Source organism: Giraffa tippelskirchi, chromosome 14 (assembly GCF_054371585.1).
Source record: "Giraffa tippelskirchi isolate mGirTip1 chromosome 14, T2T-mGirTip1v1.2.pri, whole genome shotgun sequence".
Taxonomy (NCBI): Eukaryota; Metazoa; Chordata; class Mammalia; order Artiodactyla; family Giraffidae; genus Giraffa; species Giraffa tippelskirchi.
The window spans coordinates 71,503,906-71,529,877 of NC_137288.1; the positions used below are offsets into that span (position 1 = coordinate 71,503,906).

General features: G+C 36.7%; 1 protein-coding gene and 1 non-coding gene across 13 annotated transcripts in view; both read left to right on the top strand.

Annotated features, from left to right (window-relative positions):
- RELCH (RAB11 binding and LisH domain, coiled-coil and HEAT repeat containing) overlaps nt 1–25,972 on the top strand; it is a 108,806-nt gene that overhangs the window by 52,315 nt on the left and 30,519 nt on the right. For 10 of the 12 annotated variants that reach the window (XR_014074731.1, XR_014074729.1, XR_014074730.1 and 7 more), the window contains 10 exons: nt 2,281–2,371; nt 5,423–5,494; nt 9,293–9,433; nt 9,868–10,032; nt 12,091–12,238; nt 15,795–15,951; nt 16,573–16,696; nt 18,636–18,684; nt 20,799–20,878; nt 24,295–24,401. Coding sequence is in view for 8 of the 12 variants with exons in the window: in XM_081562252.1 (XP_081418378.1) it covers nt 2,281–2,371; nt 5,423–5,494; nt 9,293–9,433; nt 9,868–10,032; nt 12,091–12,238; nt 15,795–15,951; nt 16,573–16,696; nt 18,636–18,684; nt 20,799–20,878; nt 24,295–24,401 (1,134 nt within the window). In the remaining 4 variants the exon portion in view is untranslated. The remainder of the gene's footprint in view (nt 1–2,280; nt 2,372–5,422; nt 5,495–9,292; nt 9,434–9,867; nt 10,033–12,090; nt 12,239–15,794; nt 15,952–16,572; nt 16,697–18,635; nt 18,685–20,798; nt 20,879–24,294; nt 24,402–25,972) is intronic. The other 2 variants (XM_081562255.1, XM_081562257.1) reach the window with 2 other exon arrangements.
- On the top strand, nt 4,003–4,074 carry LOC145535013 (small nucleolar RNA SNORD36). The gene has a single exon (XR_014075180.1). It is a non-coding gene; the product is annotated as a small nucleolar RNA SNORD36 (small nucleolar RNA).

Consider the following 25,972-nt stretch of genomic DNA (forward strand, 5'->3'; position numbering starts at 1 on the left):
TCCTGCATTGCAGGCATATTCTTTACCACCTGAGCCACAAGGGAAGCCCATTGTGTCGAATACAAGTCAAATAATTGCACAAGTAGGAACAGTATTTTTACTATCACAGGAGTCTGTTTCCAATGCTGTTAATAATCTGTAGCCATCTGATCTTTCCTGTTTTCAAATATATTTCAAAACTGACCTACTTTTTAGAATTGTGACTCTTAATTCTGCTAAGAAGTTTATTTTGAGGGGCTTAACATTTTTTGAATAAATTTGTACATGTTTAATATAGTGATGGTGACTCACGATTTAAAGTTATTTCATATGAAGCTCTTACACAAGTGTATACTTCTTACATTTGTTCGAAATGCTTAAATTTCAACAGTTCATTTATTATAATTATCAAATATTTCTGAAACCTATATATATGACTTCTCCTTATTTTAACAGACTAGTAGGGGTAGAAATGATCAGAAATGAAGACATTTTTAGTGGAAACAGGCAGCTAAATGTCTGTCTTAAAGCCAGGGAATTTCTTTTTCCATTTTTCTTTTATTCACTTTATTTGCCTTCCTAAAGTAGGAGAAAATAGAAAAAGAAAAGTTGAGAAGCCATCAGAGAAGACAATGACATAAATATAAAGGGAAATCATATAGGTAAAAATTACAAGGTTATGGTGAAAGGAAGCTGCCATATACAGTGAAGACCTACTGGCCCAACCTTTCCCTACTGCCCATATACTTAGGGTCTGTCGTTGTTCTCTTCGGCCTGAGAGGACAGTTGTGGCTGACTTGGATAGACGAAGTAGAAACATAAAGTCACTCAATTTTAAGTTAAATTGACATATTTTAAGAAACAGGAATGAGTAATTGCTTTTATAGTTGATATGAATTAAACATTCTGTTCTGGTTTTCCTTAAAGTTGGCTACTTTGAAACGTCTATGGAAAACATGCTTTTTTTCCATCAAGTGTTACTGCATTTGAAGTCATAGACAATCAGAAGTTAAAAAAAAAAACAACTTACCATTCTGACTTTCAGAGTCATTTTAAATGTACCTTCATTCTGAAAAGTGAAAAATCTTTTTCAAAATTTTGAATTATAAATTTATCATCAAATGAAACTGTCATATTAATTATTTATATATTGTTTTATAACAAATTACCCCAAAAGAAAGTGGTTTAAAGTAACACTTGTATCACAATTTATGTGAGTCAGTTCATCTGGGTCTCTTTTAAAGCTGTAGTCAAGGTGTCGTCTGTGGCTGTAGTCACCTCAAGGTCCACGGGGGAAGGATTTCTTCTGAGCTCATTCGCGTGGGCGGTCGTTGGCAGGATCTGGTTTCTCACGGCTCCCTGGGCCGGAGGCCTTGGTTCCTTCCTCACTGACGTACAGCCAGAAGCTGCCCTCAGTTTCTCCCCACATGAAACCATTCAGCATGGTAGTGTTTTCAGAGCGCGCCAGCTGAGAAGGCAGGAAAGACTGTCTCACGAGATGGATGTCATAGGCCTTTGTAACCGGATCTCATAAGTGACATCCCATCACTTTGGCCATTCTTCTGTTCGTTAGAAGCAAATCACTGGGTCCAATCTACACTCAACAAGATGGGATTACACACAGGCTTGAATATCGGGAGACAGACCTCATTAGGAGCCATGTCAGAAGCTGCCTACCACAGTTATCTTGGGCTCAATACCAAAAATTCTCACTTAAGTATTTTACTAATACAGTATCATAGTTTTTAATTGCAGAAATCTATCTGCTTAGTCGTGTCTGACTCTTTGCGACCTCACGGGCTGTATGTAGCCCGCCAGGCTCCTCTGTACATGGAATTTTCCAGGCAAGAATACTGGACTGGGTTGCCATTTCCTCCTCCAGGGGACGTTCCGAACCCAGGGATCAAACCCATGTCATTTGGGTCTGCTGCATTGGCAGGGGGATTCTTTACCACTGTGCCACCTGGGAAACCGAATTATAGGAATACTGGGAAATGGAAGCATTAAACATAATCTCAGAATGTATTATATATATGGGAAGTTAATTTAGGAGATTCAGCTTTACAGCAGTAGAGAATCTCTTCACATCTCTCAGATGGTGTTGCTGTTTCTGGAAGGACCAGTCTTAAGAAACTCGCTCTCTTGGGGCAGCCTATCCATTGGGAAAAGTCAAAAGCCAGATTTGATGGTACAAAAATAATTGTGCTCCTTGATAATTAGAGCTGACTCTTTTTAACCCTTAGTCCTAGTCGTGCTTTCTAATGCAAATGCTAGTCTACATTCATTCATTTTGTCTTTCAGGCAGATGATACTGACGGGTTGTGTGGCATTTGCACGTCATGTTGGACCCACACGTGTTGAAGCTGAACTTTTACCACAGTGTTGGGAACAGGTAAATAGCTGTATTGGGTTTTCCCTAGCTGTTGTATTCTCAGTTCAGTTTAGTTCAGCCGCTCATTAGTGTCTGACTCTTTGCGACCCCATGAATCACAGTGCGCCAGGCCTCCCTGTCCATCACCAACTCCTGGAGTCCACCCAAACCCATGTCCATTGAGTTGGTGATGCCATCCAACCATCTCATCCTCTGTCGTCCCCTTCTCCTCCTGCCCCCAATCCTTCCCAGCAGTAGGGTCTTTTCCCATGAGTCAGCTCTTCTCATGAGGTGGCCAAAGTACTGGAGTTTCAGCTTCAACATCAGTTCTTCCAGTGAACAACCAGGACTGATCCCCTTTAGGATGGATTCTAAGTTATTGTAAATGCTCATATTATCTTTTAAAAATGCTATTAGGAAATATGTGGGATATAAATTATGCTACTATTTCTGTTGCCCAGCCTGGTGATTTAACAGTGCTTAAGAAGCATCTGGGATGTTTTGCTTTATTCTGAATCAAGTGAGATACAAAATACAAAAAAAAAAATTAAAAAACTAATGAGTTCAGGGAAAGCAAGAGGTTCTGTGTATGTGTAAGTAAGGAGGTAAATAATAGACATGGTATCTATATACTGTATACTTGTATATATTACAAATATATACAGAATATAAGGTGTAAACCTTTGATGTAAGAAGTCTATATATTTATAATTCAACTCACTACTTACTAACAACACTTTTGGTTTTATATTGAATATTCCTGTCTTCTCTAGAACTCAGGATCTTTGACTTTGTACACTTGACATTTAGGTCATTAAGTAACTCATTATTCCATCTTAAAAAGATGAATTTCTTACTTTTGAAGGCAGATTTCATGGCCTTATTTATACTAGCTCTGTCACTTGTTCTTAAGAAAAAATATTACTCTCTGGAATATTGCTTAAGTATATGGTCTTTGAGAATTCTCTTCCCACTTTCTTCAGATATTCATTTTTTTCTTCAAAATTTAGTAGAGTCATCTACTAATTTAGTAATCTAGAGACATTATTTGAAAGGGAACATTATATATATTCATATTATCTCCAACAGTCCCTATGTTACCTGTAGATTATAGTGCACACTAATTTAGGGTGAGACTCTAATCACTGAAAATCAAGTTAAGTTGGAAACAATATACACAACTTTGAATTTACAGTTCTCTATGGTTCTATATATGGACATGTCTTTTTAAATTGTTTTTCCATCTTCTTTTAAGCTTTATTGAGATTGTAATTCAGATAGCATACAACTCGCCTATTTCAAGTCTACAATTCCGTGGTTTTTAGTAGTCACAGACATACACAGCCATCACTACAGTCAATTTTCTTTTTTTTTTCTTTTTTTTTTTTACTACAGTCGAATTTTAGAACAGTTTTATCACTCACAAAAGAAGCCCCGGCCCCTTAAATTGGTTCTTGTATTTTAAGGTTGTTTTGGCTATTCTGAGTCCCTTCAATTTCTGTATAAATTTTAAAATCAACATGTCAATTTCTGCGAAGAAGCCAGCTGAAATTGTAAGGATTGCCTTGAATCTGTAGATCAATCTGTAGAATGTTGCCATTCCATTAGTGAACCTTTCAATCCATGAATTTAAGTTGTCTTTCCATTTATTTTGGCAATGATGCATGAATTTATTCACCTGGAATCACTGTGAAGAGTAAAATCCGAGCTTTTTACTCTGCTGGTAAAGAATCCACCTGCAATCTGGGAGACCTGGGCACAATCCTTGGGTTGGGAAGACCCCCTGAACAAGGGAAAGGCTACCCACTCCAGTATTCTGGCCTGGAGAATTCCACGGACTGTATAGTCCATGGGGTCGCGAAGAGTCGGACCCGACTAAGCAACTTTCACTTCACTTCACTTCTCCGTTTATTTAGGTCTTTTAAATTTTCTTTCAGTAATGTTTTATAGTCTTCAGAATATAATTTACATACTTTTAAAGTTTATTCCTGAGTATTTTATACTTTTTAATACTATTGGGTAAATAGAATTTTGTGTATTTTTCTGGTTGTTCATTGAAAGTATATAGAAATACAGTTGATTGTTGTGTGTACCTTTAATTCTGAGACTCATCCTGCTAGACTAAAGAAACATGTAAGTTTATGTGTAACATATCATGACATTCAAACCATTTTGTCTTGAGATTACTGTTTCTGGGTTAAGTCTAACTCGGAGATCTCAGTTACCAACAGCTCCCCCACCACCTCTTTCTTCTGTAACCCGAATAAACATGGACGTCAGGGATCTGTCAACCGCCTACCTCAGTTTGTTGCCCAGTAGATTGCTGCATAATTTCTTTTCTTAATTTTAGGCATCCAATACTTTAATGAATTATGTCACCTTTTCATATGGGACTATGAGAACAGATATACTTCTTTTCCAGTCAAAGATTTATATTCTATGAAGAAGACATATGGGAACAAAACCCAGTATGTGTCATTTTTTTGTTGATTTGTTATTTTTTGTTATGCTTCAGTGTAGTCACTACAATAGTAAAACCCCATCATCTTGCATATGCAAGCAGGAATGAATTGATATTTGCTTACTTTAAAAACAAAGTCATAACAGCAGTCAGGAGCTCTGGTTAAATCATTGATGATTTGCGACTTAATCCTTGAGGTAAAAAAGAGGAAAGGCGGATCATTCCTGGTAGACCGTATTGTAGACCATATCAGTAAATATCTAGAAGCTGGATTTTCCAAATTTGAAAATATAATAATGTTCCTAGGGAAGGAAAAGGTTGTTCCTGACATCCTAAGGAAAGCTGTCTTGGGCAAACCCACAATCTCTAGACACCTTGTCATATTTTCATCTTTGCTTTATCCTCTTTCTCTTCAACAGATAACCCCTGTGATCTCATTTTTTAGGCTCTCTCTGAGTCCCTTAATCCTGATCCAGGTATAGGGATCCCCAGAAGTGGAAAAGAAAGAAGCTTTATTGCATTCCTAACAGGATTTGTGGTGAAAAATAATTCTCTTTTGGAGGAAGGGAGGGTATGTTGTTTATGTTTGATTTATTTGTTTTTTACTCTAGATTAATCACAAATACCCAGAAAGAAGATTGCTTGTGGCAGAATCTTGTGGAGCGCTGGCACCTTACCTTCCTGTAAGAATTGTAATTTTTTCTTAAAAAAAAACCTTTTCCTTTTCTTTTTAGCAATAGAGAAACCTTTTTTTCAGGTGTCTTATTGTATGTTTTAATCCACATTCTGTCCTAACAAAGGAAGAAAATGAGCCGAATAAAGAAAGCTCACATTGATACCATGCAACACTGCAGACAGAGGGGAACATTAGCCGTTGATTTTACATGAGTATAAATGTATTAAACCTCATCAGGAATTCTCAAAGTTTGGTTTGAGGACCTTGGGGAGTTACTTGATCCTTTCGAAGAGGTCCATGAGATGAAAATTATTTTCATAATAATATTAAAACATTTTTTGTCTTTTTCTCTATGTTGACAGTTACACTGTTGGTGCAAAAGTTGTCATGGGCAGCAGTGCCAGTGCATTCGCGCTGATCGAAGCAGGGACGCCAGATAGACAGATAATGATCATATTCTTCACTACTGTGCACCCACAAAAAGTCAGCTTCACTTAAAAATAAACTTGGTGAACCAGTGAAATTATTAGTTCTACTAAATTTTAACCCTAAGTGTGCCTCTTTTTTAATATTATGTATAATCAGCTGGAAGATACTGATATTAAGCCCTTCTGCTGCGTTATGAACTATGATGGCTGTTGCAGAAAGAAAGCACTCAGATAGTTTGAGTTGTGAGTGGACCCAGCTGCTTTTCTCGTGGGACACCAATTTTACTTGATAGACCACTGAGAAACAAGCTGTGATTATTCAAATTGGGTATGTGGCAGGATTTTCATGAAGATGAGCGACATGGAGCCTTACTTCAAGGAAAACAAGTAGACAGTTTTCATTGCCAGTGATAAAGTTAGAACTTCTAATGAGAACAAGAATTTTGGAAAACTTGTATTCACCATTCAGAGCTTGACAGCTTCTGTTCTTATCAGAAGAGGCTATGAAGATACTTCTCCCTTTCTCAGTTACACGTTTCTGTGAGGCCAGGTTTTCTTAAGTACTTCCACCCAAGCAGCATAACACAGTTGAATGCAGAGCAGATAAGAGGATCCTGCCTGTCTTCTTTTAAGTCAGACGTCACTGAGGTTTGCAACACAATATAAAGCAACACTATTCCTCTCAGTATTTTTTTTTTTTGATTATAGTTATTTCCATTAAAATTGTAATTTCATTAGTCATGTTAACCTTTAACAAGTTTATTGTTTTTAATGAGTTAATACTTTGAAATTTCTCATTGTTAATTTCTGATATGCTATATATCAATAGATACTCCCCACCCAAACTAAAGCTGTGTGAGGCGCTCGTTAGCTCCTGAATGATCAGGGGACTCCTGCCTGGAAGAGGACTGGGCGCGCTGGGCTGCCGTGCCCGCCTAGGTGGCTTACAGAGGGTGGGGCGAGAGGGGACATCAGGAGTCACTACTGTGAACAACGCTGATTTAAAGCAGAGCTTGACAAAGTACAGTCTGGAGACCAAATGGAATCCACAGCCTGTTTCTATAAATAAAGTTGTACTGGCATGCAGCCACGCCCGTTTCTTGTGTATTGTCTGTGTCTGCTTCCATACTGAACAGCAGAGTTGAGTGGTTGCAGCAGAGACTTTAGGGCGCACTTTGCTGACCCCTGCCTTGAAGGGTGATTTCTGTAAGACTGCTCTTTAAAAGGAGTACAAAAGTTGGAATTGTGCAACATTTCATGAGCTATTTATGTTACATTTACCTTTACCTCACATTCTTTAGTGTGAGGGTGAGTGAAGACTGAGAAACCCAAGAGTCAGACACTTGTCTTTTTAAAAAATAAAATTTATCTTTTCTTTTTCTACAGAAAAATACAAAGAATAATTCAAGAACAATTCATAGTCTCCACTCCCAGAAATGTTGTTGTTGAAAATAAATTTTCAGACAGTACAGAAAAGAATAACATGAAAATCAAAGATTTCCCTGGCCCTAGTCATTCTCTCCAAAGACATACATCTATGGTTAATGGTTTTTAATGAATACTTACAGAAAATAAAAATTCATGCATATGCAAGCTTACATTTTTATATCTTTTAAATTTTTCTTACTCAGAATTAACCACGCTGCACAATGATCTATATATCCCTTGTGTGGGAATCTGTGCATTTTAAATTTTCACATATTGTTAAAACCTCTGTATCTTGCTTCTCTTGACATGTGCATTTTTTCATTTTAACAGTGTTAAATAGCCCCCAACCAAGACAGCCCAGATTGTACTCCTGTTAGCAGTGCATCAAAGTTCTTATTTTCCCATACTTCCACCAGGAACTGGGCATAAACTTTTATTTTTAGTGTTTTCCTGTCTTCAGAGAAGATTTTCTTATTGTGATAAATTCTATAGGTAGATATCCATGAATGAATCTGAGCATCCTATATTTATTGTTCCAAGAGAGAGCTGAACATCACATGCTCTCAAAGAAGGAAGAAAGTGTTCCACACTGCTCCTAATACTAGGATGCTAAGCAGCATTAATAATGGACTTAATGTTTTCCTTCATGAATCTCCACTTGCCTTGTTACCCCACTGTAACTGGTAGCAGTAAAACCTCAGTGTAGTCATAGCTCAGATGGAGTGAAGCCTCCTAACTTGTCCTGTGGGTTTCCTTAGCATATGGAAACTGCCACAGTTGACCTCAGCCTAGATCGTTGCAAAGCAAATACCCAGCTGAAGTTTCCTTACCTCTGTCCTATTGCCTGTGTAGATACCAACCAAAAAGCCCTTTTAATACACTTTTAAAGAAACTTTGGGAAGCAGTACTTAACCTAAAAAATAAACAAGGCTGTACCAAAAGATATATTCACCACCCTAAATGTGACCAAACTTTTCCATAGTTACATATATTTTTGTTTTTAAAAATCAAAACAAAAACTAGATTATTTAAAAATGTTTTTCAGACCTTGCTCTGCATACCAAATCACACTGACTGGAGATTTACAGAAGTGGTCATTTCCTTTTATTGTAACTGTTAAATGTAAAAGTGACCTAAGCAAGTTTATGTTTAAAGAATTTTATAAATTGATCGTTACAATAATGGTACAAAAAAAGGGAAGGAAGGGCAAGAATATGAAAACAATGATACTTTATTCTAACCTCAGATATTAATTAGGCTGAATCCATGGGGAAAAAGTTGTATGAAATTTAAAACGCAATAGTAGTTAACATTATATTTAATAGTAGCATCTGAAAATAGCCATGCAGTTTTGTAAGCACTTTTAAAGTTTACTCTCACATTTTATCATTCTGGTGGTTGGTCCCCCCCCCCCTCAGTTCTTCAAAAAAAATAGCAACACCAGGATTTTAGTTTCCATACTCCTACCCCAGGCAAATGTTTTGATTACCAGAGTGATTTCTGTAATCCCTCCTGTTGTTATGATTATCATTGCTTTTCTGATTTCCATAGGTAGTGATAGAAAGAATAGTCATTTTACACAGAAGAGTCTGTTTATGGCAGAGTGATGACTGTTGATTTGCCAAAAGTACACTGTGAAGGTTTCAGGCATTGGCACATACGTAGTAAAAATACAAAAATATGCTGGGAGATGATTAATACCAAGTCCAGGGTAAATGTTATCTTTAGAGAGGAGAATTAGGGGAAGGGGGAGGGTGGAAGAGAGTCATGGACTTCAGCTGTGTCTATAATGTCTTCTGTGTTTCAGAAATAAGGACTTGAAGCAAACATAGCAATGTGTTCATATATATTTAATCTGGATTGTGAATACATGGGTATCTGTAATTTTTTTCTGTTCTTTTCTGCTGCTAGTATAAATAAATAGTAAAACATGTTCTTGTTTATTTCAGAAAGAGATCCGTAGCTCCTTGGTTCTTTCAATGTTGCAACAAATGTTAATGGAAGATAAGGCAGATTTGGTAAGAGAAGCTGTGATCAAAAGCCTTGGTATCATTATGGGATACATTGATGACCCAGACAAATATCAGCAGGTATGCTTTTCAGAATAAATCCCATCTATTCCATGATAAAATTCTGAATGGTGTAATATCCCAAATCTCTGATTCAGATACCCCATAATCTATAGTAGGGATGGCAAGTGTATCAACTTGAAGAAGTTCAGGTTGGCTGCCTGGTTTCAATTCTGCAATTTCAAGGAGAAAATGTTTTGATTCATTTATAGTATCTGCCACAGCTTTGTGGCAGGAAATTGGCAACAAGCATGCCATTTTCTCTCTGGTTTCCCCATCAATGGATACATGACATTTTTCTTTAAAGAAATTGGGGCAGGTAGGCTTATGAATGGCTTCTTTCTTGCTTAGAATGTCTTCTAAATGTATTGGAGTGTATGTTTATGACATTTTATTGTGTTTTTGAGGCTTCTGTTTTGTTTTAAATCTGCATTGTCTCTGTTTCCTTTTGGCAGGGTTTTGAACTGTTGCTGTCAGCCTTGGGTGATCCCTCAGAAAGAGTTGTTAGTGCCACACATCAAGTATTTTTACCAGCCTATGCCGCCTGGACTACAGAACTTGGAAATTTACAGTCTCACCTTATACCCACATTGCTGAAGAAGATTGAAAAACTTCTCAGGGTAAATGCTTCCTTTATTTATACGCTTAATAGAAATTTTAAAGCTATGTTTTAAGGCATCTTGAAAGAATGTTTGGGAAACAAAGATAGAAAGTACCACTTCGCTGAACATTCTAATTAATTACCCGTTAAAGATTCTATTGGTCTGGAGCCAAGGGAGATTTGAGGAAGGTCTGCTTGCCTGGAGCGAAGGAGAAAGAGCACGATCTGACTTTGTTAGCTAAAATAGCACCTTTGTGGCACCTACTCAGACACTGTTCCCAGTGCTGCCTCTTCCTATCTCTTCTGAATACTTAAATACTCTAGATAAAGTATCAGCTTCAGTCCCCAGAACGCAGAGATAACTTAAAATATGAGTCTTCAAAGCTTTCTTATTTACACAATGTCAAAATGTTTTAACTTTAGTTCACTGCATTCGTTCATGCCCTGACTCTTTAAAATGAATTTTCTTTCTTTAAGATGAATTTTCCGTTCTTCCTAAGTAAAAGAACAGAAGAAAAGTCAACACAATGAAACTACCTTTTGTACTAAAAGTCTCAGCATCTGGGGAAAAACTAATGTTTCTTTCGTGTGTATTATGTACACATTATGTACTATATTTTATAAATAAAATCTATTATTTCATTCTTAGAAGTCTTTGAATTATCTTTTGGTTTTTGGTGTGGAGACTGTTTAACTGACCACAGCTGTCAAATGGCAGGGCCAGGGTCAGATGTCAGGCCCTGAGACCGCCCTGCTGCCCTTTCTACCCTGAATTTGAAAGGATCCTTATAAGACTCGTAACATAAAGTGTTTTAGCATATTTATATACTGCTCTGTATATGGTCTTACATGTATATATGTGCATTTATTTAATTTAAAAATTGAACTTTTTTCCCTATAAATTTCAAAATGCATATTGAAGACTATAAATAGACAGCTAGACTGGAGTACTTTTTATGAAACCTAGGAAGTTTTTCTCAAGTATTTTTTTTTAATATTTGCATCCCTTCTATCTGAGAATTATCCATATCGGGTTTTTTTGTTGTTCCATTCCATAACACAGCTAATTCCACACTGCTGTTAAACATAGCTGCAGTATTCAGCACAGGTAATGTTCCATAAAGAAATTAACTCATTTAGAACTTGATAGTAAAAAAACCTAACATACCTGGTATTTCTGACACCGTTGTTGTAATACGATGCCATCCCAAGTGGAGTTGAGCGGCGTTAAAGGCTTTTATCTCTGTGCCTCTGCCTTCACGCGGATGCTCGGTCTCCGTGCGCCGCAGCGATCGCTTCACTCCTTCTGGTGGTGGTTGCTATTACCTCTTTCTTTTCTTGCCTTCTGAAATTTCTTCTGCATTTTACCTATACATTGAATTATTTTAAAGTGCATTAAATACTGGCAAATATAATTGTCATCAAATCTATGAAAGGAGTTTGGAAGTAAAGACAAAATAATAAGTGCTACTGCTGGTTTAACAGTTGAGCATTTAAAATAATTCCTTTGATCACTTTAATATCTTTAACCTGACTTCTAACATTTCAAAAGTTAAGACTTTCTTAAAAGAAAAAAGCTCTGAAAGAAGTTCCATGCAAATGAAATGACTGATGTTCACCCTGAAGTTTTCCATACAAAAGATTCTGTTACATCCACAGTGCCTTGTGAAAGTTAAAATGTTAGCTGACCAGTAGTGTCCGACTCTCTGCAACCCCATCAACTGCAGCCAACTAGGCTCCTTTGTCCATGGAATTCTCCAGGCAAGAATACTGAAGTGGGTTGCCTTTTCCTTCTCCAGGGGATCTTCCTGATCCAGGGATCGACCCAGGATCTCCTTAACCACAGGCAGATTCTTTACCTTCTCAGCCACCAGGGAAGCCCCCACAGTGCCTTAGCTCTTCATATTTTCACATACTCAGAGCAATTCAGAAGAGATTCTTGGTCATCTCCATTAGGTTTACTGTGAGGCCAACATACATGTCCTTAAATGTTTTATTGTTTTGCCACCGAAAGGAAGAGCATCATAAATGCATACTCTCAGGAGACTAAATTAGCTTCCACCTGCTTATGTTTCAGGAAGGCGAGCACGGGCTGGATGAACATAAGCTCCACATGTATCTGTCTGCCTTGCAGTCCTTGATCCCATCTCTCTTTGCGTTAGTGCTACAGAACGCACCCTTCTCCAGCAAAGCCAAGCTTCATGGTGACGTGCCACATATAGAAGGTACTGAACTTAAATTATGGAAGGAAGATGTAGAACATGAACAGCTTAGCTTCCCACAGAATTGTTTTTGATTAAAATTGTAAAAGTCACTTTGTTGTAGTTGCTAAATCATGTCCAACTCTTTGCAACCCCAAGGACTGTAGCCCACCAGGCTCTTCTATCCATGGGATTTCCTGGGCAAGATTACTGGACTGAGTTGCCATTTCCTTCTCCAAAAGTCACTTTATGACAGCATAATTACTAAAATGTATTATATGTGTGGAACTGCATGGTCAGAGATTGTATGATGCCTAAGGTGAACTACATGGCTTCTTCATTTATGGATAAGCCTCTTGATGTTATTTTACAATATTTATTGTTCCTCTCCATTCTTAATTTAGAGCCTTTTTATAGCCTTTTTTTTTCAGTGTGGTAAATCAGAAGTAAGTGTTTTCTTCCATTAACAGAGCTGAATTAATAGTTACCAGGGCCAGTTTGTGAAGCTTTTCATTTTCATTGTCTTTGTATTTTTTTTCTTCCTCAGCTATATTGTCTTATTTTCAGTAGGGGAAAGAAAGCATAATTACTATTTCCTGCTGTGTCCTTGATAGGAATATAAGCATATGCAGCACAGTTTTTTTTTCCCCAGAAAAAAAAAATATGATTTATTTTCAGGAATACATGAAATTGATAGCAAAAGCTATTATTTTCTTGGCTCAAAGTCCAGCTAACCAGTAAGTGACCTTTGATCCATGGCACGTGGTAGCCCCACAGCACCTAACCCCCCAGGATAAATGGCTATAGACAAGCTGTTAGTATGTATGAGATTTTCAGATTTGTGAAATTATCCATATTTCTTATGGGCTTCTAATAAACAGGAGTATAAAGTCAAGTGTTTTTAGTGTTACAATTTCCGTATAAAGTAAACTGGGCCAACTGTAATCTCTGGGATATGAAGCAGTATATCCAACAATATGCGAAGCATCGCATAAAAAGGGTACATACTGTAAGAATGCCAGTTTTACTTGGAAAATTGAGAATGGATAGGGTAGAGTTAGTTTAATATTTTTAAATTATAATTATTGAGGAGAATCAAACTTCAGACTTAAAGATAAACCACAGAGTGCTCACAGCTTGGCCACTTTAGGTTTACCCCTTCACTCATTAAGGCACTTTAGCTGCCTAGGGACTTTCTGATTCCCTTTTTCTTTCTATCTTGCTGCATTGTTCTGCTACATCCACCATAGCAAAGTAACATAAACATAGTGCTTTAACATCAGATGCTTGTTGTTGCTCAGTTCTGAAGGCGAGAGGTGTAAGATCAGGTTGTCAGCAGGGTTGGCCCCTTCTGAAGGCTGTGAGGGGAGAGCTCTTTCCTGCCGGTCCCCTGGCTTCCGGTGGCTTACTGGCGATCTCGGGTTCCCTTTGGCTTGTAAGTGCATCCCCCCAGTCGCTGCCTTCATCTCACATTCCGTTCTCTGTGCGCGCGTGTCTCTGTGCCCAAACTTCCCCTTGTTATGAGATCAGTTATATTGCATTGAAAGTCCATGCTGTTCCAGTATGACTTCATCGTATCTAATTATATCTGCAACAGTACTGTTTCCTAATAAGATCATATTCTGAGGTCCTAGGGGTTAGGATTTCAACATACAAATTTTTAAGGGAGACACAGTTCACCCTGTAGCATTTGCTATCATTCATCCCTTAGCAAATAATTCTTCAGTGACACCTATGGCCAAGCACATGCTAGAGATTAGACAGAAAATTGTCAAAACTACTTTACCATTCTCAACAGGTGTTTATGTGACCTTTCCTTGTGATTATGTCTTTATCATGTCAAAAATAATCTTAAGTTCTCACTGACTTAATTTGACCTTCTGAGTTTTAATAGTAGCTGTAAATGTTAATGTTAACTCACATGTAGGTTATAATACATTTACTATGAATGAGGAAATATATCCGTATTTAGGGTCTGTCTATATAGCTGGGTCTATATGTCTGTCTGTATGCACATCTGTATAATTTGGGATACAATTTATTACAAGTGAAGATTTATTTGTTTTTCTCTTAAATAATGAAAATTCCACAACACTAGCTAATATTTATGCCAGGTCCTATTTTGAATACTTCGGGTGCACTCACGAATAAAACAGACGAAAATCTCTGCTATCCTAGAGCTGACATTTTGGTGGGAAGGAAATACATTAAAGAATCATAGCAGCTGTTATTTTGCTGGGTTTGGGTAAGGATGGCAAGTAGAGACTGTAACTAACAAGGGACAACCTTTATCTGTACTTAAGATATTGTTAAATACCTTAGGAAGCATAGGAAGACAGTACCGTCGCACTTTTGTCCTTGAGCATTTTAAAACTTATTTTATGTTTTCTTAAGTTGAATGATTATCATTGAGCCATTCATATGCTTTGAGAAAATGCTACATCCTTCATTGTGTCTTTTTAGGGTGTTAATCTCTATGCAGGAGCTGTTGGGCCACTAGGAATTTCTCTTCAACAGTTAAGGAGCTGTTGGTAGCGTTCTTCACTTAAGAGCCAGCTAAGACCTAGAATCTAATTGTGATCTGTAGGATCATAAATTTTATTGATATGTTCAAATTTGAAAATACGCTAATGTGTATTCGTTATTTATTTACACAATTTTAAAAGTCATTCTTTCAGTTTTCCCAAAAAACTTTTAAAGGTTTGAGACCATGGGTATAATATTTATAATAATTTTATTATTATTATTACATATTGCTTTATCTTACTGGTCACTGCTTTTAACACTTTCTGTTTCCTTAATGTTTATTGAATTATGGAAAACTTTCTAAATAAAGCATTTAATATTGGAGATTAAATACTTAAGAATCCTGTTCAGCTCAAGCTTTAATGTATTTTAGGTTATTCTCTGGTACTAAACAGTTTTTCCCTGCTGTCAACCTATTAGTTTCTTACTCCCTGAAGGAAATATCTTATTATAATTATTATTTATTGACATAAGCAATCTGGTGGATCTACAACTATCTTTGTTTTTTTAAAACCAAATTCAAATCCATATTTTAACTGAGATCTTATTTTGGAGCAAATTTTTAATTAAAATAAATAAAGTTTTACTTTTTACTGGCAAACTCTTTCATTTCAGTATTCATTTGCTAGATATTTAGTCTCATAAAATCTTAATTTTTGAGATTTGTTGCATTTTTTCACGTGCAAGAGAAATTTACAGTTGACCCTTAAACAACAAGAGTTTGAGGTGTACACATCCACTTATATATGGATAGTTTTCTGTAGTTAATATTGTAGTACTGCCTGGTCCATGGTTGGTTGAATTTGTGGGTGTGGAGGAATCTCTGACACAGAGGGCTAACTATAAGTTAGACAGTTTAACCCCTGATTGTGCAGGGGTCAACTACATTTCATTTTTTTCTAAAAGTAATTTAATGTATTTTAGTTTTATATTTAAAGTCTATAATATGCTAAATAGATATTAGGAGGCAGAACCTTACTTTTCTTTTGATAAGATTGTTAACTTTCCAAACTGCCATTTTCCACATGATTTATTTCGCTTCTGTTTTGTATAGTGACTAGGTTCCCTCGGCCTATGTCACCTCTTCAAGATGTGTCAACTATTATCGGAAGTCGTGAGCAACTGGCACTGCTGCTGCAGCTTTATGATTACCAGCTGGAGCACGAGGGCACCACTGGCTGGGAGAGTTTACTGTGGGTTGTCAATCAGTTGTAAGTGACCACCTCCACGCTCATTGGGTACATCTCAGCTACTTGAATGGAAGATAGCTCAGTATGTTTAGCTTGGGAACTGAGGGACAAGATATAACAAAATATTTTTTTAAAAATAACAAAACATAACTTGGCGTCCTCTGTGGTAACTTTCTTCAAGAGAGAAGATTTATATACCTGTAGACATGTAGTTGCTTCTCTGTGAAAATGGTGCATCTGTATTACTGCAGAAAGACCTGTCTGCTGCCTTATTATCTAAAAGTGGTAGTGGATTATAAACTACATCCAGACTTCCCATTTTTGAGTCTAAAATATATGGTGCCATGTTAGCCAAGCTTTTGTATGAAGTATCACCTCCATTGACTTGAGTCTTATTAACACCACACTTAGAACTCTGCCATTAAGGTTCCATATATTTCATGACAATCTGTTAAAATTTAAGAAGTTTACAGAATATCAAGTTAAGACTTTTTCAAAGGGTCCCAAACAACTCCTTTGCATTCTAATTTTATTGGCTGTGAAAAGCAGAAGAGATTGTTAGATTTGGATTGTTTCAGAAATTGGCAAGGAAACAGTAATTTATTTGTATCCCCTGCCTATTTTCCTTTCTTTCTTATTCAGGTTACCACAGCTTATAGAAATAGTTGGCAAAATTAATGTTACTTCAACTGCCTGTGTCCATGAATTCTCCAGATTTTTCTGGCGCCTTTGCCGGACATTTGGCAAAATTTTTACAAACACTAAGGTAAAAACTTGTATTTCATATTTTCTTATATGCAAGACATAAAAATGTGTTAATTAATACTATGGCAGAGTAAGTAAAAGCAGGAGCCCTTCCTTTATTCTAATTATCTTTTAATATCTTAGAAAACTATGATAATAAAAGAAAATTCTGGTCTAAATATTCTTATCTGTATTGATTTTCAGAAAATGATTTAGCCAAAATTTCGTCCGTATCCACATTTAAATATAAGGTCTACTCACTGTGGATGTCTCAGAGCTTTCCAGCAGAGACAGTATCAGCTAGGCGACTCCACTGCAGTTCTTTGAATGTGCTTCTTGTACTGAATCCACCACAGATTCAGGAAGCCACCATTTCCTCTATATGCTTTGGTCAAAACTTCAGGTGATTATGGGCTTCCCTTTTAGCTCAGTTGGTAAAGACTCCGCCTGCAATGCAGGAGACCCCAGTTCGATTCTTGGGTCGGGAAGATCTGCTGGAGAAGGGATAGGCTACCCACTCCAGTATTCTGGCCTGGAGAATTCCGTGGACTGTATAGTCTATAGGGTTGCAAAGAGTCAGACACGACTGAGTGACTTTCATTATCACTCAGGTGATTATAGAAAGAAAGCAGCTTATATGGAACACTTGCTCCAAGATAGGTGCTCTTGGAACAGAGTGGACTCTTGAGATAAATACTGCATATTTCAATCACTGTCACATTTCGCCTAACCAGGTTATTTTGTTGTTTAAATATTAAAATTGAAAAGTCCTTAGGTCCTACTTTCTTCTTTAATCCTGTTAACCCATTTATCTTCATAACAGATTGTTGAGCCAATTCTTTAGAGCATTAACAAAACCTTATAAAGATGTAGTTGCTGTATGTTAAGACATTTAAAAGGTAAAAATTTTGTGGCATTTCTTCACTAAGTCTGTAGTTTCTGAAACATTTGGAGCATAACGGGTGTGGTGGGTGTGGTGGACCCATTCAGAGAATGGGCGTGGCCTCTGTGTGCCCTCAAATAGATCATCTAATGTGTCTGGCTTAAATCTTCTCATGTGTGAAATGAATTCACTCCTGCACATCAGATGCTGTAGGTTAATCTTTTCACAGTGGTCTACATCTCAGTTTAAATGGAATTTGCATATTAATATGCCTGACCTATTGATAGGAGGGCAAAAACCAGAGCTTAATGTTACTGTAGGAGAAACCAAATCATTCATTAACATCTAATTATTAAGTATGATTGGATTTTATTGTGAATCACTATTGGCAAAAACTGTTTGACATCTCCAGAAGAAGTAACTGTTATTTATTTTACTTTTTCTTACAAAAGCAATAGGAATTCACTTTAACACTTAAGTGGTTGACTTCAGAGGCCTAAATCGGTGATGTTAAAAATAAAAATTGAAATAAGCATTTCCTCTAACTTTTAACTTTAATGTTAAATTCTGTCTTTCATGTTTAAAATTAAATTTTATAAAAGTTAAAGACTAATCTAAGCCAATGGATATAACATAATGAGTATCTTACTTACTGAATATCCTAAATGAATGGAATTTCATTTTCATTCCTTTTATACACAACATTTTTTTTCAACAATTTTAATCATATAATATCTGCCTAAATACCCTTTCTATCATCAAGTTCAGTTTTGGGAGATAGTAATTTCAAACACTTAAAGTCACCTTGGAAATTATTTTAATTTAGTGAAGCAATCTAAAGGCCCTTCAGAAAACTTGCTGACCTAAATTGATTTTTTAAATATTTTATCTCTAAAAAGATGTTGTTTTCAGAAACTTGACACTTCTTTTTTCCTATGGCTTTTAAGAACTGCTATGTTTTTGACTACTTGAGTCTTTAAAAATAAGTAGTAGTAGCAATGGTAGGAAACATTTTATTTAACCATTGATTGGTCTGTAGAACCTGAGACTTTCTGGATCTTTTCTTCGGGTTGCTTAGGTAAAACCTCAGTTCCAGGAGATTTTAAGGCTGTCTGAAGAAAATATTGGTAAGTTTGTGCATTATAATTTTTAAAAACAATTAAATCTCTTTACTCCAGAAAAATACTTTATTCATTATATGCAAATTGTATAACTAAACTAACAAGTGCAGTTTGAAAGGAGAATTTGTGCTATGGGGTTCTGGGGCTTACAACACTGCTACGTCTAATGTCCTTGCCATGGGGTAGTAATATCTACCTTCACTGTAATCCAACTGACCTAAGCCTGACCTTCTCAGACTGTGTACTTACTTGTACCCTTGGAGATTTGAAGTGGTGCAATTGAAATACTAAAAAGGAAAAAATACAGAGCATATTATTCATAATTAGTTACTTAGAACTTTTAAAAATTAAAACAAGTATAACTGAATAGAATGTAAGATATACATATATTTTTTTTAATGAAACATGAGATTTTTAAGAAACTACAGGCTTTAATGGGCAGCGCCAGCCCTTCTGTTCATAGTTTTCACTTACCTGTCTCAAGAAGTCTGGTTATAGCACCAAGAACTCCTTTATGTGTGGATCTTATGTCCCTGTGTATTTTTCTGATTTCTAGGAATGAATTGTGAAAAATATTAAGGACAAAAATGTATAGTCCCATGATTTGTATTTTAACTTGGCTGTTTTGGATGTATAGGTAATTGTTATCTCAGTCTTACCTTAGTGATTTGATTTGAGTCATCTGGAAAATTCCATTTTTGTCTGTCCTCAGAGGTAATTAGAGAGTGAATAAATGATTGCTTTTAAGTTTGAAAATGTCAGTGAGTTGTTTTTTTTTTTTTGACAAATGCTTCCTAAAGTTTATATTTAATAGCTTTTTAATGGTTTAATTACTTGGAATTAAAAATTGGTATTATCTGTTTAGGTAATTATTCATTCTGGTGATGATGGCTTTCAGAATTATTAGTTACGAGGTGATTATATACAGTCTATATGTATGAATTCAACTTAAGCTTATGTTCATAGCCTCAGATTTACCTCTCAACTACCATAGTCACACTCAGCCAACGTCAGTACTCCCCAAAAAATAAAATTATTCTTGCCAAGAGAAAAAAAATCCTCAAATATTAATTGATATGAAAATAGATTCTTTTTGGGTGAAAATACTTTCAAGACAGTTAAATACATGCTTTCAACTGAATTCTGTATGTACTACTTTCTGAAAAGAATATAAAACCATATAAGAATAGAAAAAAGTAATTTTTAAAAGTTTGAGTACATAAAAGCAAATGTAAAGTACTTCAAATAATGCCTAACATCAGTTAGTGAGAGCTGTTGGTGCTATAAATAGCCACTGCCGTATCATCTCTGGACCTTTTTTTAAAAAATTGTCTACACATGCTGCATAAGAAAATCTGATGTCTTAAAGTCGTCACAGGACACTCAGCTGTGGTTGGATGCTTTCCCCTCTCCCCAGGCTGTATTTAGCCTCCCTACTCCATGAAAATAGTCAGGATTCTGTCTGGCTTCTTAAAAACTCCTGTACAGGAGGCAGGAAGAGCTCTGGAGCCAGGCGAATACTAGAGACTAGGCAGTGTCTCAGGTCTAGAAGCAGGTGAAATACATATAGGTGTCTCCTTTCAGCTGAGTAAAATATGCTTATATGGCCACTTGGGAAAGCGTTAAAGAATTTCCCTGGTGGTTCAGACGGTAAAGCGTCTGCCTACAATGCGGGAGACCCGGGTTCAATCCCTGGGTTGGGAAGATCTCCTGGAGAAGGAAATGGCAACCCGTTCCAGTGTTCTTGCCTGGAAAATCCCATGGATGGAGGAGCCTGGTAGGCTACAGTCCACGGGGTCGAAAAGAGTCAGACACCACTGAGCGACTTCACTTTCACTTTTCGCTTTCATGCAAGTAACAGTATAGCGTCTCATTTTGGTCATTAAAGTTTTTCCCATCTATCAAAATTGTGTATGCTAATGGCTCTGAAAAGTATTAAGTTGCATTTTCACAACCACCAGTGGATATGTATGTTTTGATCAAAGTATTTTTAAAATAATGATAACATTTATTTGTAAGCCTTATAACCAATTGTAATTTAAAATATAACTTGTACTATGACTTTTTGCTTTACATTTAAAGCATACTCATATTTTTAAAATTATTTTTCTGACTTTTAGATTCCTCAGCAGGAAATGGGGTCCTCACTAAAGCTACTGTCCCCATTTATGCAACAGGAGTCCTTACGTGTTATATTCAGGTAAGGGAAAAATTCTTTGGCTGGAAAATGTAAAAGCACTTTCTATTTAGAAAGATAGCTAATGTTATGTCTTTTAATGTGTTATAAGTGAAAATAATACCCATCAATAAGGAACAAATTTATTTATTCTTCTTATTCAATAAATAATTTATAGTAGAAAGCATATTTTGATAATAGTCTCTTGAGGACTATCTCTGTTGAACAAATAAATTTAGAGATTGTATGCTTCTTGATATTTTGTTTGAAAGTGTTAGATGTACTTATGTAGCAATTTCTTTGTGTTTCATGATAATTTTTTCATTAATAAACAAAGCACATGTGTTAGGTGAAGCAAACTGCAAAATGCTGTTAACATACTGTTTCATCATTTTTAGCAAAGTATTTTGTAATCCCCTAACATGAAGGATTATGATAACTCTTTTATTGCTAATGGTCTTTGCTCAGCTGGGCGTCTCTTCCACTGTTCTTGCTGGTAGTCGCTGTGCGGCTGCATGCACCTGTTTGGTTGGGGGGCTCCTGGACGGGTGGCTGAGCTTTAGTCTCCGTGTGTTTTAGAGCCTCTCTCTGTCCGCAGGTCCTGTGCAGTGGCAGAGCCAGACTCATTCTGTGGTAGCATAGGGCTCCCAAAATTGTAAGAAACAGAATCTGCTAGGCTGAAGCCTAGGCTTTGAAATTAGTGCATCACTACTACTGTATTCTGTTGGTTAAAGCAAGTCACAGGTCCAACCCAGATTCAAAACAGCGGACACTGACTGAGAGCTTGAACCAGGAGGTGGGTTCGTCGGTGGTCACCAGTGTAACAGACCGCCTCACTCCACTTAGCGTTGTTTTAAATAAACACATTGTGTATTAAGGCGTATCAGTCATCTTTAAGTGTGAGGCAGTCCCACCTGTGAGTTGAAAATATGGACTCAAGATAAAGCATTTTTAGAAATTTATGACACAATAATTCCTATGTAGTATTTCTGACCACTTCCCCCAATTAATCTGAATGTAATCATAGGAAAACAATAAAATAATTCCAAATTAAGTTTTAAAAAGGAATTAGAATGGGCAAATAAAAGAAGATCTTTTTCCCCCAAATTTTCCACACAAATTGCTAACTTTTTTTGCCTTTTGAATTCAAAGTATAGCCATTCATATTTATTGCACTCTTCTTCCAAAACAGATTTGAGCCATCTTATAATATTAAACTGTAGTTCTACAATATCGTAAGATATCTTGCAGTAGAAGCTCCAACTCAGTTAAAGTAGTACAGTATTCTTTTAACTTTTCTACCCTAGTTTCTCAGACTACCTCATAATACGCATACACAGAGGATTCTGTGTTTAGAATATTTTAAGTCATGTAACCTTAACAGATTGCATCTGTTGTTGTCCTTAAATTTGTGGAGATTAAGTCCTAGCACATTACCAGGCACAACAGCATGAATACCATTTTCCTCTTTAATTTTGGAAGCTCTTCCAACAGAATAACAAATGTGACGTCAGTATTTTCCTCTCTCATTTTTAAGCTTGGGCAGTAAGTATGCTATATATGTTGATTTTGACCATAAATAGTATTTTAAGGCGTAATAAATATGAAATACATATTTTAAGGCTTGGTAAAGTGTGAAACACAAGGTTTGTCTCATAGTAGTCCATGAGAATAGATTTATTGAATAAATCAATATAGACATATTTTTTGAGTCACTGTGTGAAATCCAAATATCTAAAGAGATAAGAGCTTTTCTACTATTTACCAAATGAGAACTGAGTGGCTATCATAGATTGCCAGTGCTGAAGGAAGCACATGCCAGTGTTTTTCTTACTAAACAAAATTTTCTATTAAGGTAAATTAACTGTCCTTGTTGCTTTGATAAACAAAGCCTATTTTGAATCAAGTACATAAGCAGTATTACTTGTTTTGAAATTTCAAAGTTGAGAAATTGTGTTGTAGTAAATTTCAAATCAAAGAATTCGTGCTCATTTAGCAGTATATTTTATAGCTGTTACTTCACAGTTAAGTGTTTTCAGATTTACAGTTTATTTTTCAAATTTTATGGATCCTCTGATACGGTAAGCAACTGAACACGAGTGAGATCTCCGTCCCCCATAGCTCTAACGGTGGCTTGTCCAAGTCTCCACTCCTCACTGAGCAGAGCGGCGTGTTATAAACCCGCTGTGTCATCCTTGGCTCAGTGACACAAAAGTGATGCTGAGTCACTTTTGTCAGTCCTTTATCTCTACCTCATTCTAAGTGAGCCTGACCACAAAGGAAAAGGTAGAGGGTAATCCAGTCTTCCTCATGGATCTAGTGATGTATGTGCCTTTTTAGTCACTCAGCATGTCCAACTCTTTGTGACCCCATGGACTATAGCCTGCCAGGCTCCTCTGTCCATGGGATTTATTCAGGCAAGAATACTGGAGTGGGTTGCCGTTTCCTTCTCCAGGGGTCTTCCTGACCCAGGGGTCAAACCTGCATCTCCTGCATTGGCAGGTGGATTCTTTACCACTGAGCCATCAGGAAGCATTGATACTGATATATATAGAAGCCATTTATTGTTGACATAATATAGCCCTAAAGACAAAATATTTGACTCTAATTTATTATATATTTATTTCCTGATAGAATGTCAGATTCTGTCCCTCACAGATTCTGGATAATTTAACATACAATTATCTTTTTTAACTTTTTAATTGAGCAGACTTGCTTTTTCTAAGAAATTTATCCATAGTGTGCTGTGTAAAAAAAGAAAGAAATATTTTCTGATTATTAAAATAATGGTTTGTCAAAGAAAGCTTAAAAATAAAGATAATTTTTTAATCAAAGGTGTGACTTTTTTTTTTAAGGACACAATGGTCTATATTTCAGCAAGTATGCAAATTCTCACCACTAATAATTTCTCAGATATCAATTTCTACTCTTAGGAGGATAACTATTTTAGTGGCTTGTATTTAAGTATTTACAGCCAAAATTAATGGGAAGTAAAACTGTTAAAGTGAATTTTAATTAAAAAATATACCTTTTTATGTTCCAAACCAGAAACAAACTTTCTGCAGCGATGCAAGTAATCGGTATGTGAGTTGTCCAGTGAGGTAACCATACATGGATGTTAAACAGCTTGAATTGTAATTAGTGTAACTCAGGAACTGAATCTTTTATTTTACTTCTCTTTAGTTTGAGTATAAGTTACCACATGTGGTGAGTGACTACCATATTGGACAGCTCAGGTCTAAATCTATGAATCAGAATAGTATTTGTCCCCATACCATTGTGATCGTAGATATGCTTAATAAATATCTTTAATTAAATGCTTCCAAATTAGGATATTTTCCCCTTATTTGATAAAATTTTCTAATTGTAGATACGAAATGATGGTTTTTAAGTTCTACTTGATTGCTTGGAAATTCATTATCAGTCTCTCTCCTCTGTAGGAAGAAGACCGAAAGCTGTTGATCGGATTCTTAGAAGATGTAATGACCTTGCTTTCATTATCTCATGCTCCTCTTGATAGCCTGAAAGCTTCTTTTGTGGAACTGGGGTAAAAATAATAGCTTATAGTTTTTAAAAGCTATAGAAAGTTTTTAAATTGGTTTTATAGACTACATATTTTTAGTCTAAATAAAGATTAGTATACACACAAAACTTCTTGATTTTTTACTTAAGATTTTTTTGTTCTTTTTTTTGTATATTTTAATATTTTGCAATGAATACATTGCAGTACAAGAATGAGGTAGAGGATACAGACAGGATATGTCTTCTTTGAAGCAGCTGGAGGCATAAAATCAAGTACAAATTCAAAGAAAATTTAGTGGCCCCAGACTGGAAAAGGAGTCCCAGTGAAAGCCAGATCACTGGGCTCCCTTTCCATTCCAGTTGATTTGCCTGGTTTACCACACAGTTGCACTCATCTCACTAGCAAAGTAATGCTCAAAATTCTCCAAGCCAGGTTTCAACAGTACGTGAACCATGAGCTTCAAGATGTTCAAGCTGCATTTAGAAAAGGTAGAGGAACCAGAGATCAAATTGCCAACATCCACTGGATCATTGAAAACGCAAGAGAGTTCCAGAAAAACATCTACTTCTGCTTTATTGGAGATGGTGATTGCAGCCATAAATTAAAAGACGCTTACTCCTTGGAAGGAAAGTTATGACCAACCTAGATAGCATATTAAAAAGCAGAGACATTACTTTGCCAACAAAGGTCCGTCTAGTTAAGGCTATGGTTTTTCCAGTAGTCATGTGTGGATGTGAGAGTTGGACTGTGAAGAAAGCTGAGCGCCAAAGAATTGATGCTTTTGACCTGTGGTGTTGGAGAAGAGTCTTGAGAATCCCTTGGACAGCAAGGAGATCCAACCAGTCCATCCTAAAGGAGATCAGCCCTGGGTGTTCATTGGAGGAACTGATACTGAAGCTGAAACTCCAATACTTTGGCCACCTCATGCGAAGAGTTGACTTATTGGAAAAGACCCTAATGCTGGGAAGGATTGGGGGCAGGAGGAGAAGGGGACGACAGAGGATGAGATGGCTGGATGGCATCACTGACTCGATGGATATGAGTTTGGGTAAACTCCAGGAGTTGGTGATGGACCGGGAGGCCTGGCGTGCTGCGGTTCATGGGGTCGCAAAGAATCGGACACGACTGAGCGACTGAACTGAACTGAACTGCTTTATTGACTATGCCAAAGCCTTTGACTGTGTGGATCACAACAAACTGTGGAAAATTCTTCAAGAGATGGAAATACCAGACCACCTGACCTGCCTCCTGAGAAATCTGTATTCAGGTCAAGAAGCAACAGTTAGAACTGGACATGGAACAACAGACTGGTTCCAACTTGGGAAAGGAGTATGTCAAGGCTGTATTTTGTCACCCTGCTTATTTAACTTCCATGCAGAGTACATCACCCACTCCAGTGTTCTTGCCTGGAGAATCCCACGGATGGGGGATCCTGGTGGGCAGCCGTCTATGGGGTTGCACAGAGTCAGACCCGACTGAAGCGACTTAGCAGCAGCAGCAGCAGCACAGTACATCATGAGAAACGCTGCGCTGGATGAAGCACAAGCTGGAATCAAGATTGCCAGGAGAAATATCAATAACCTCAATATGCACAT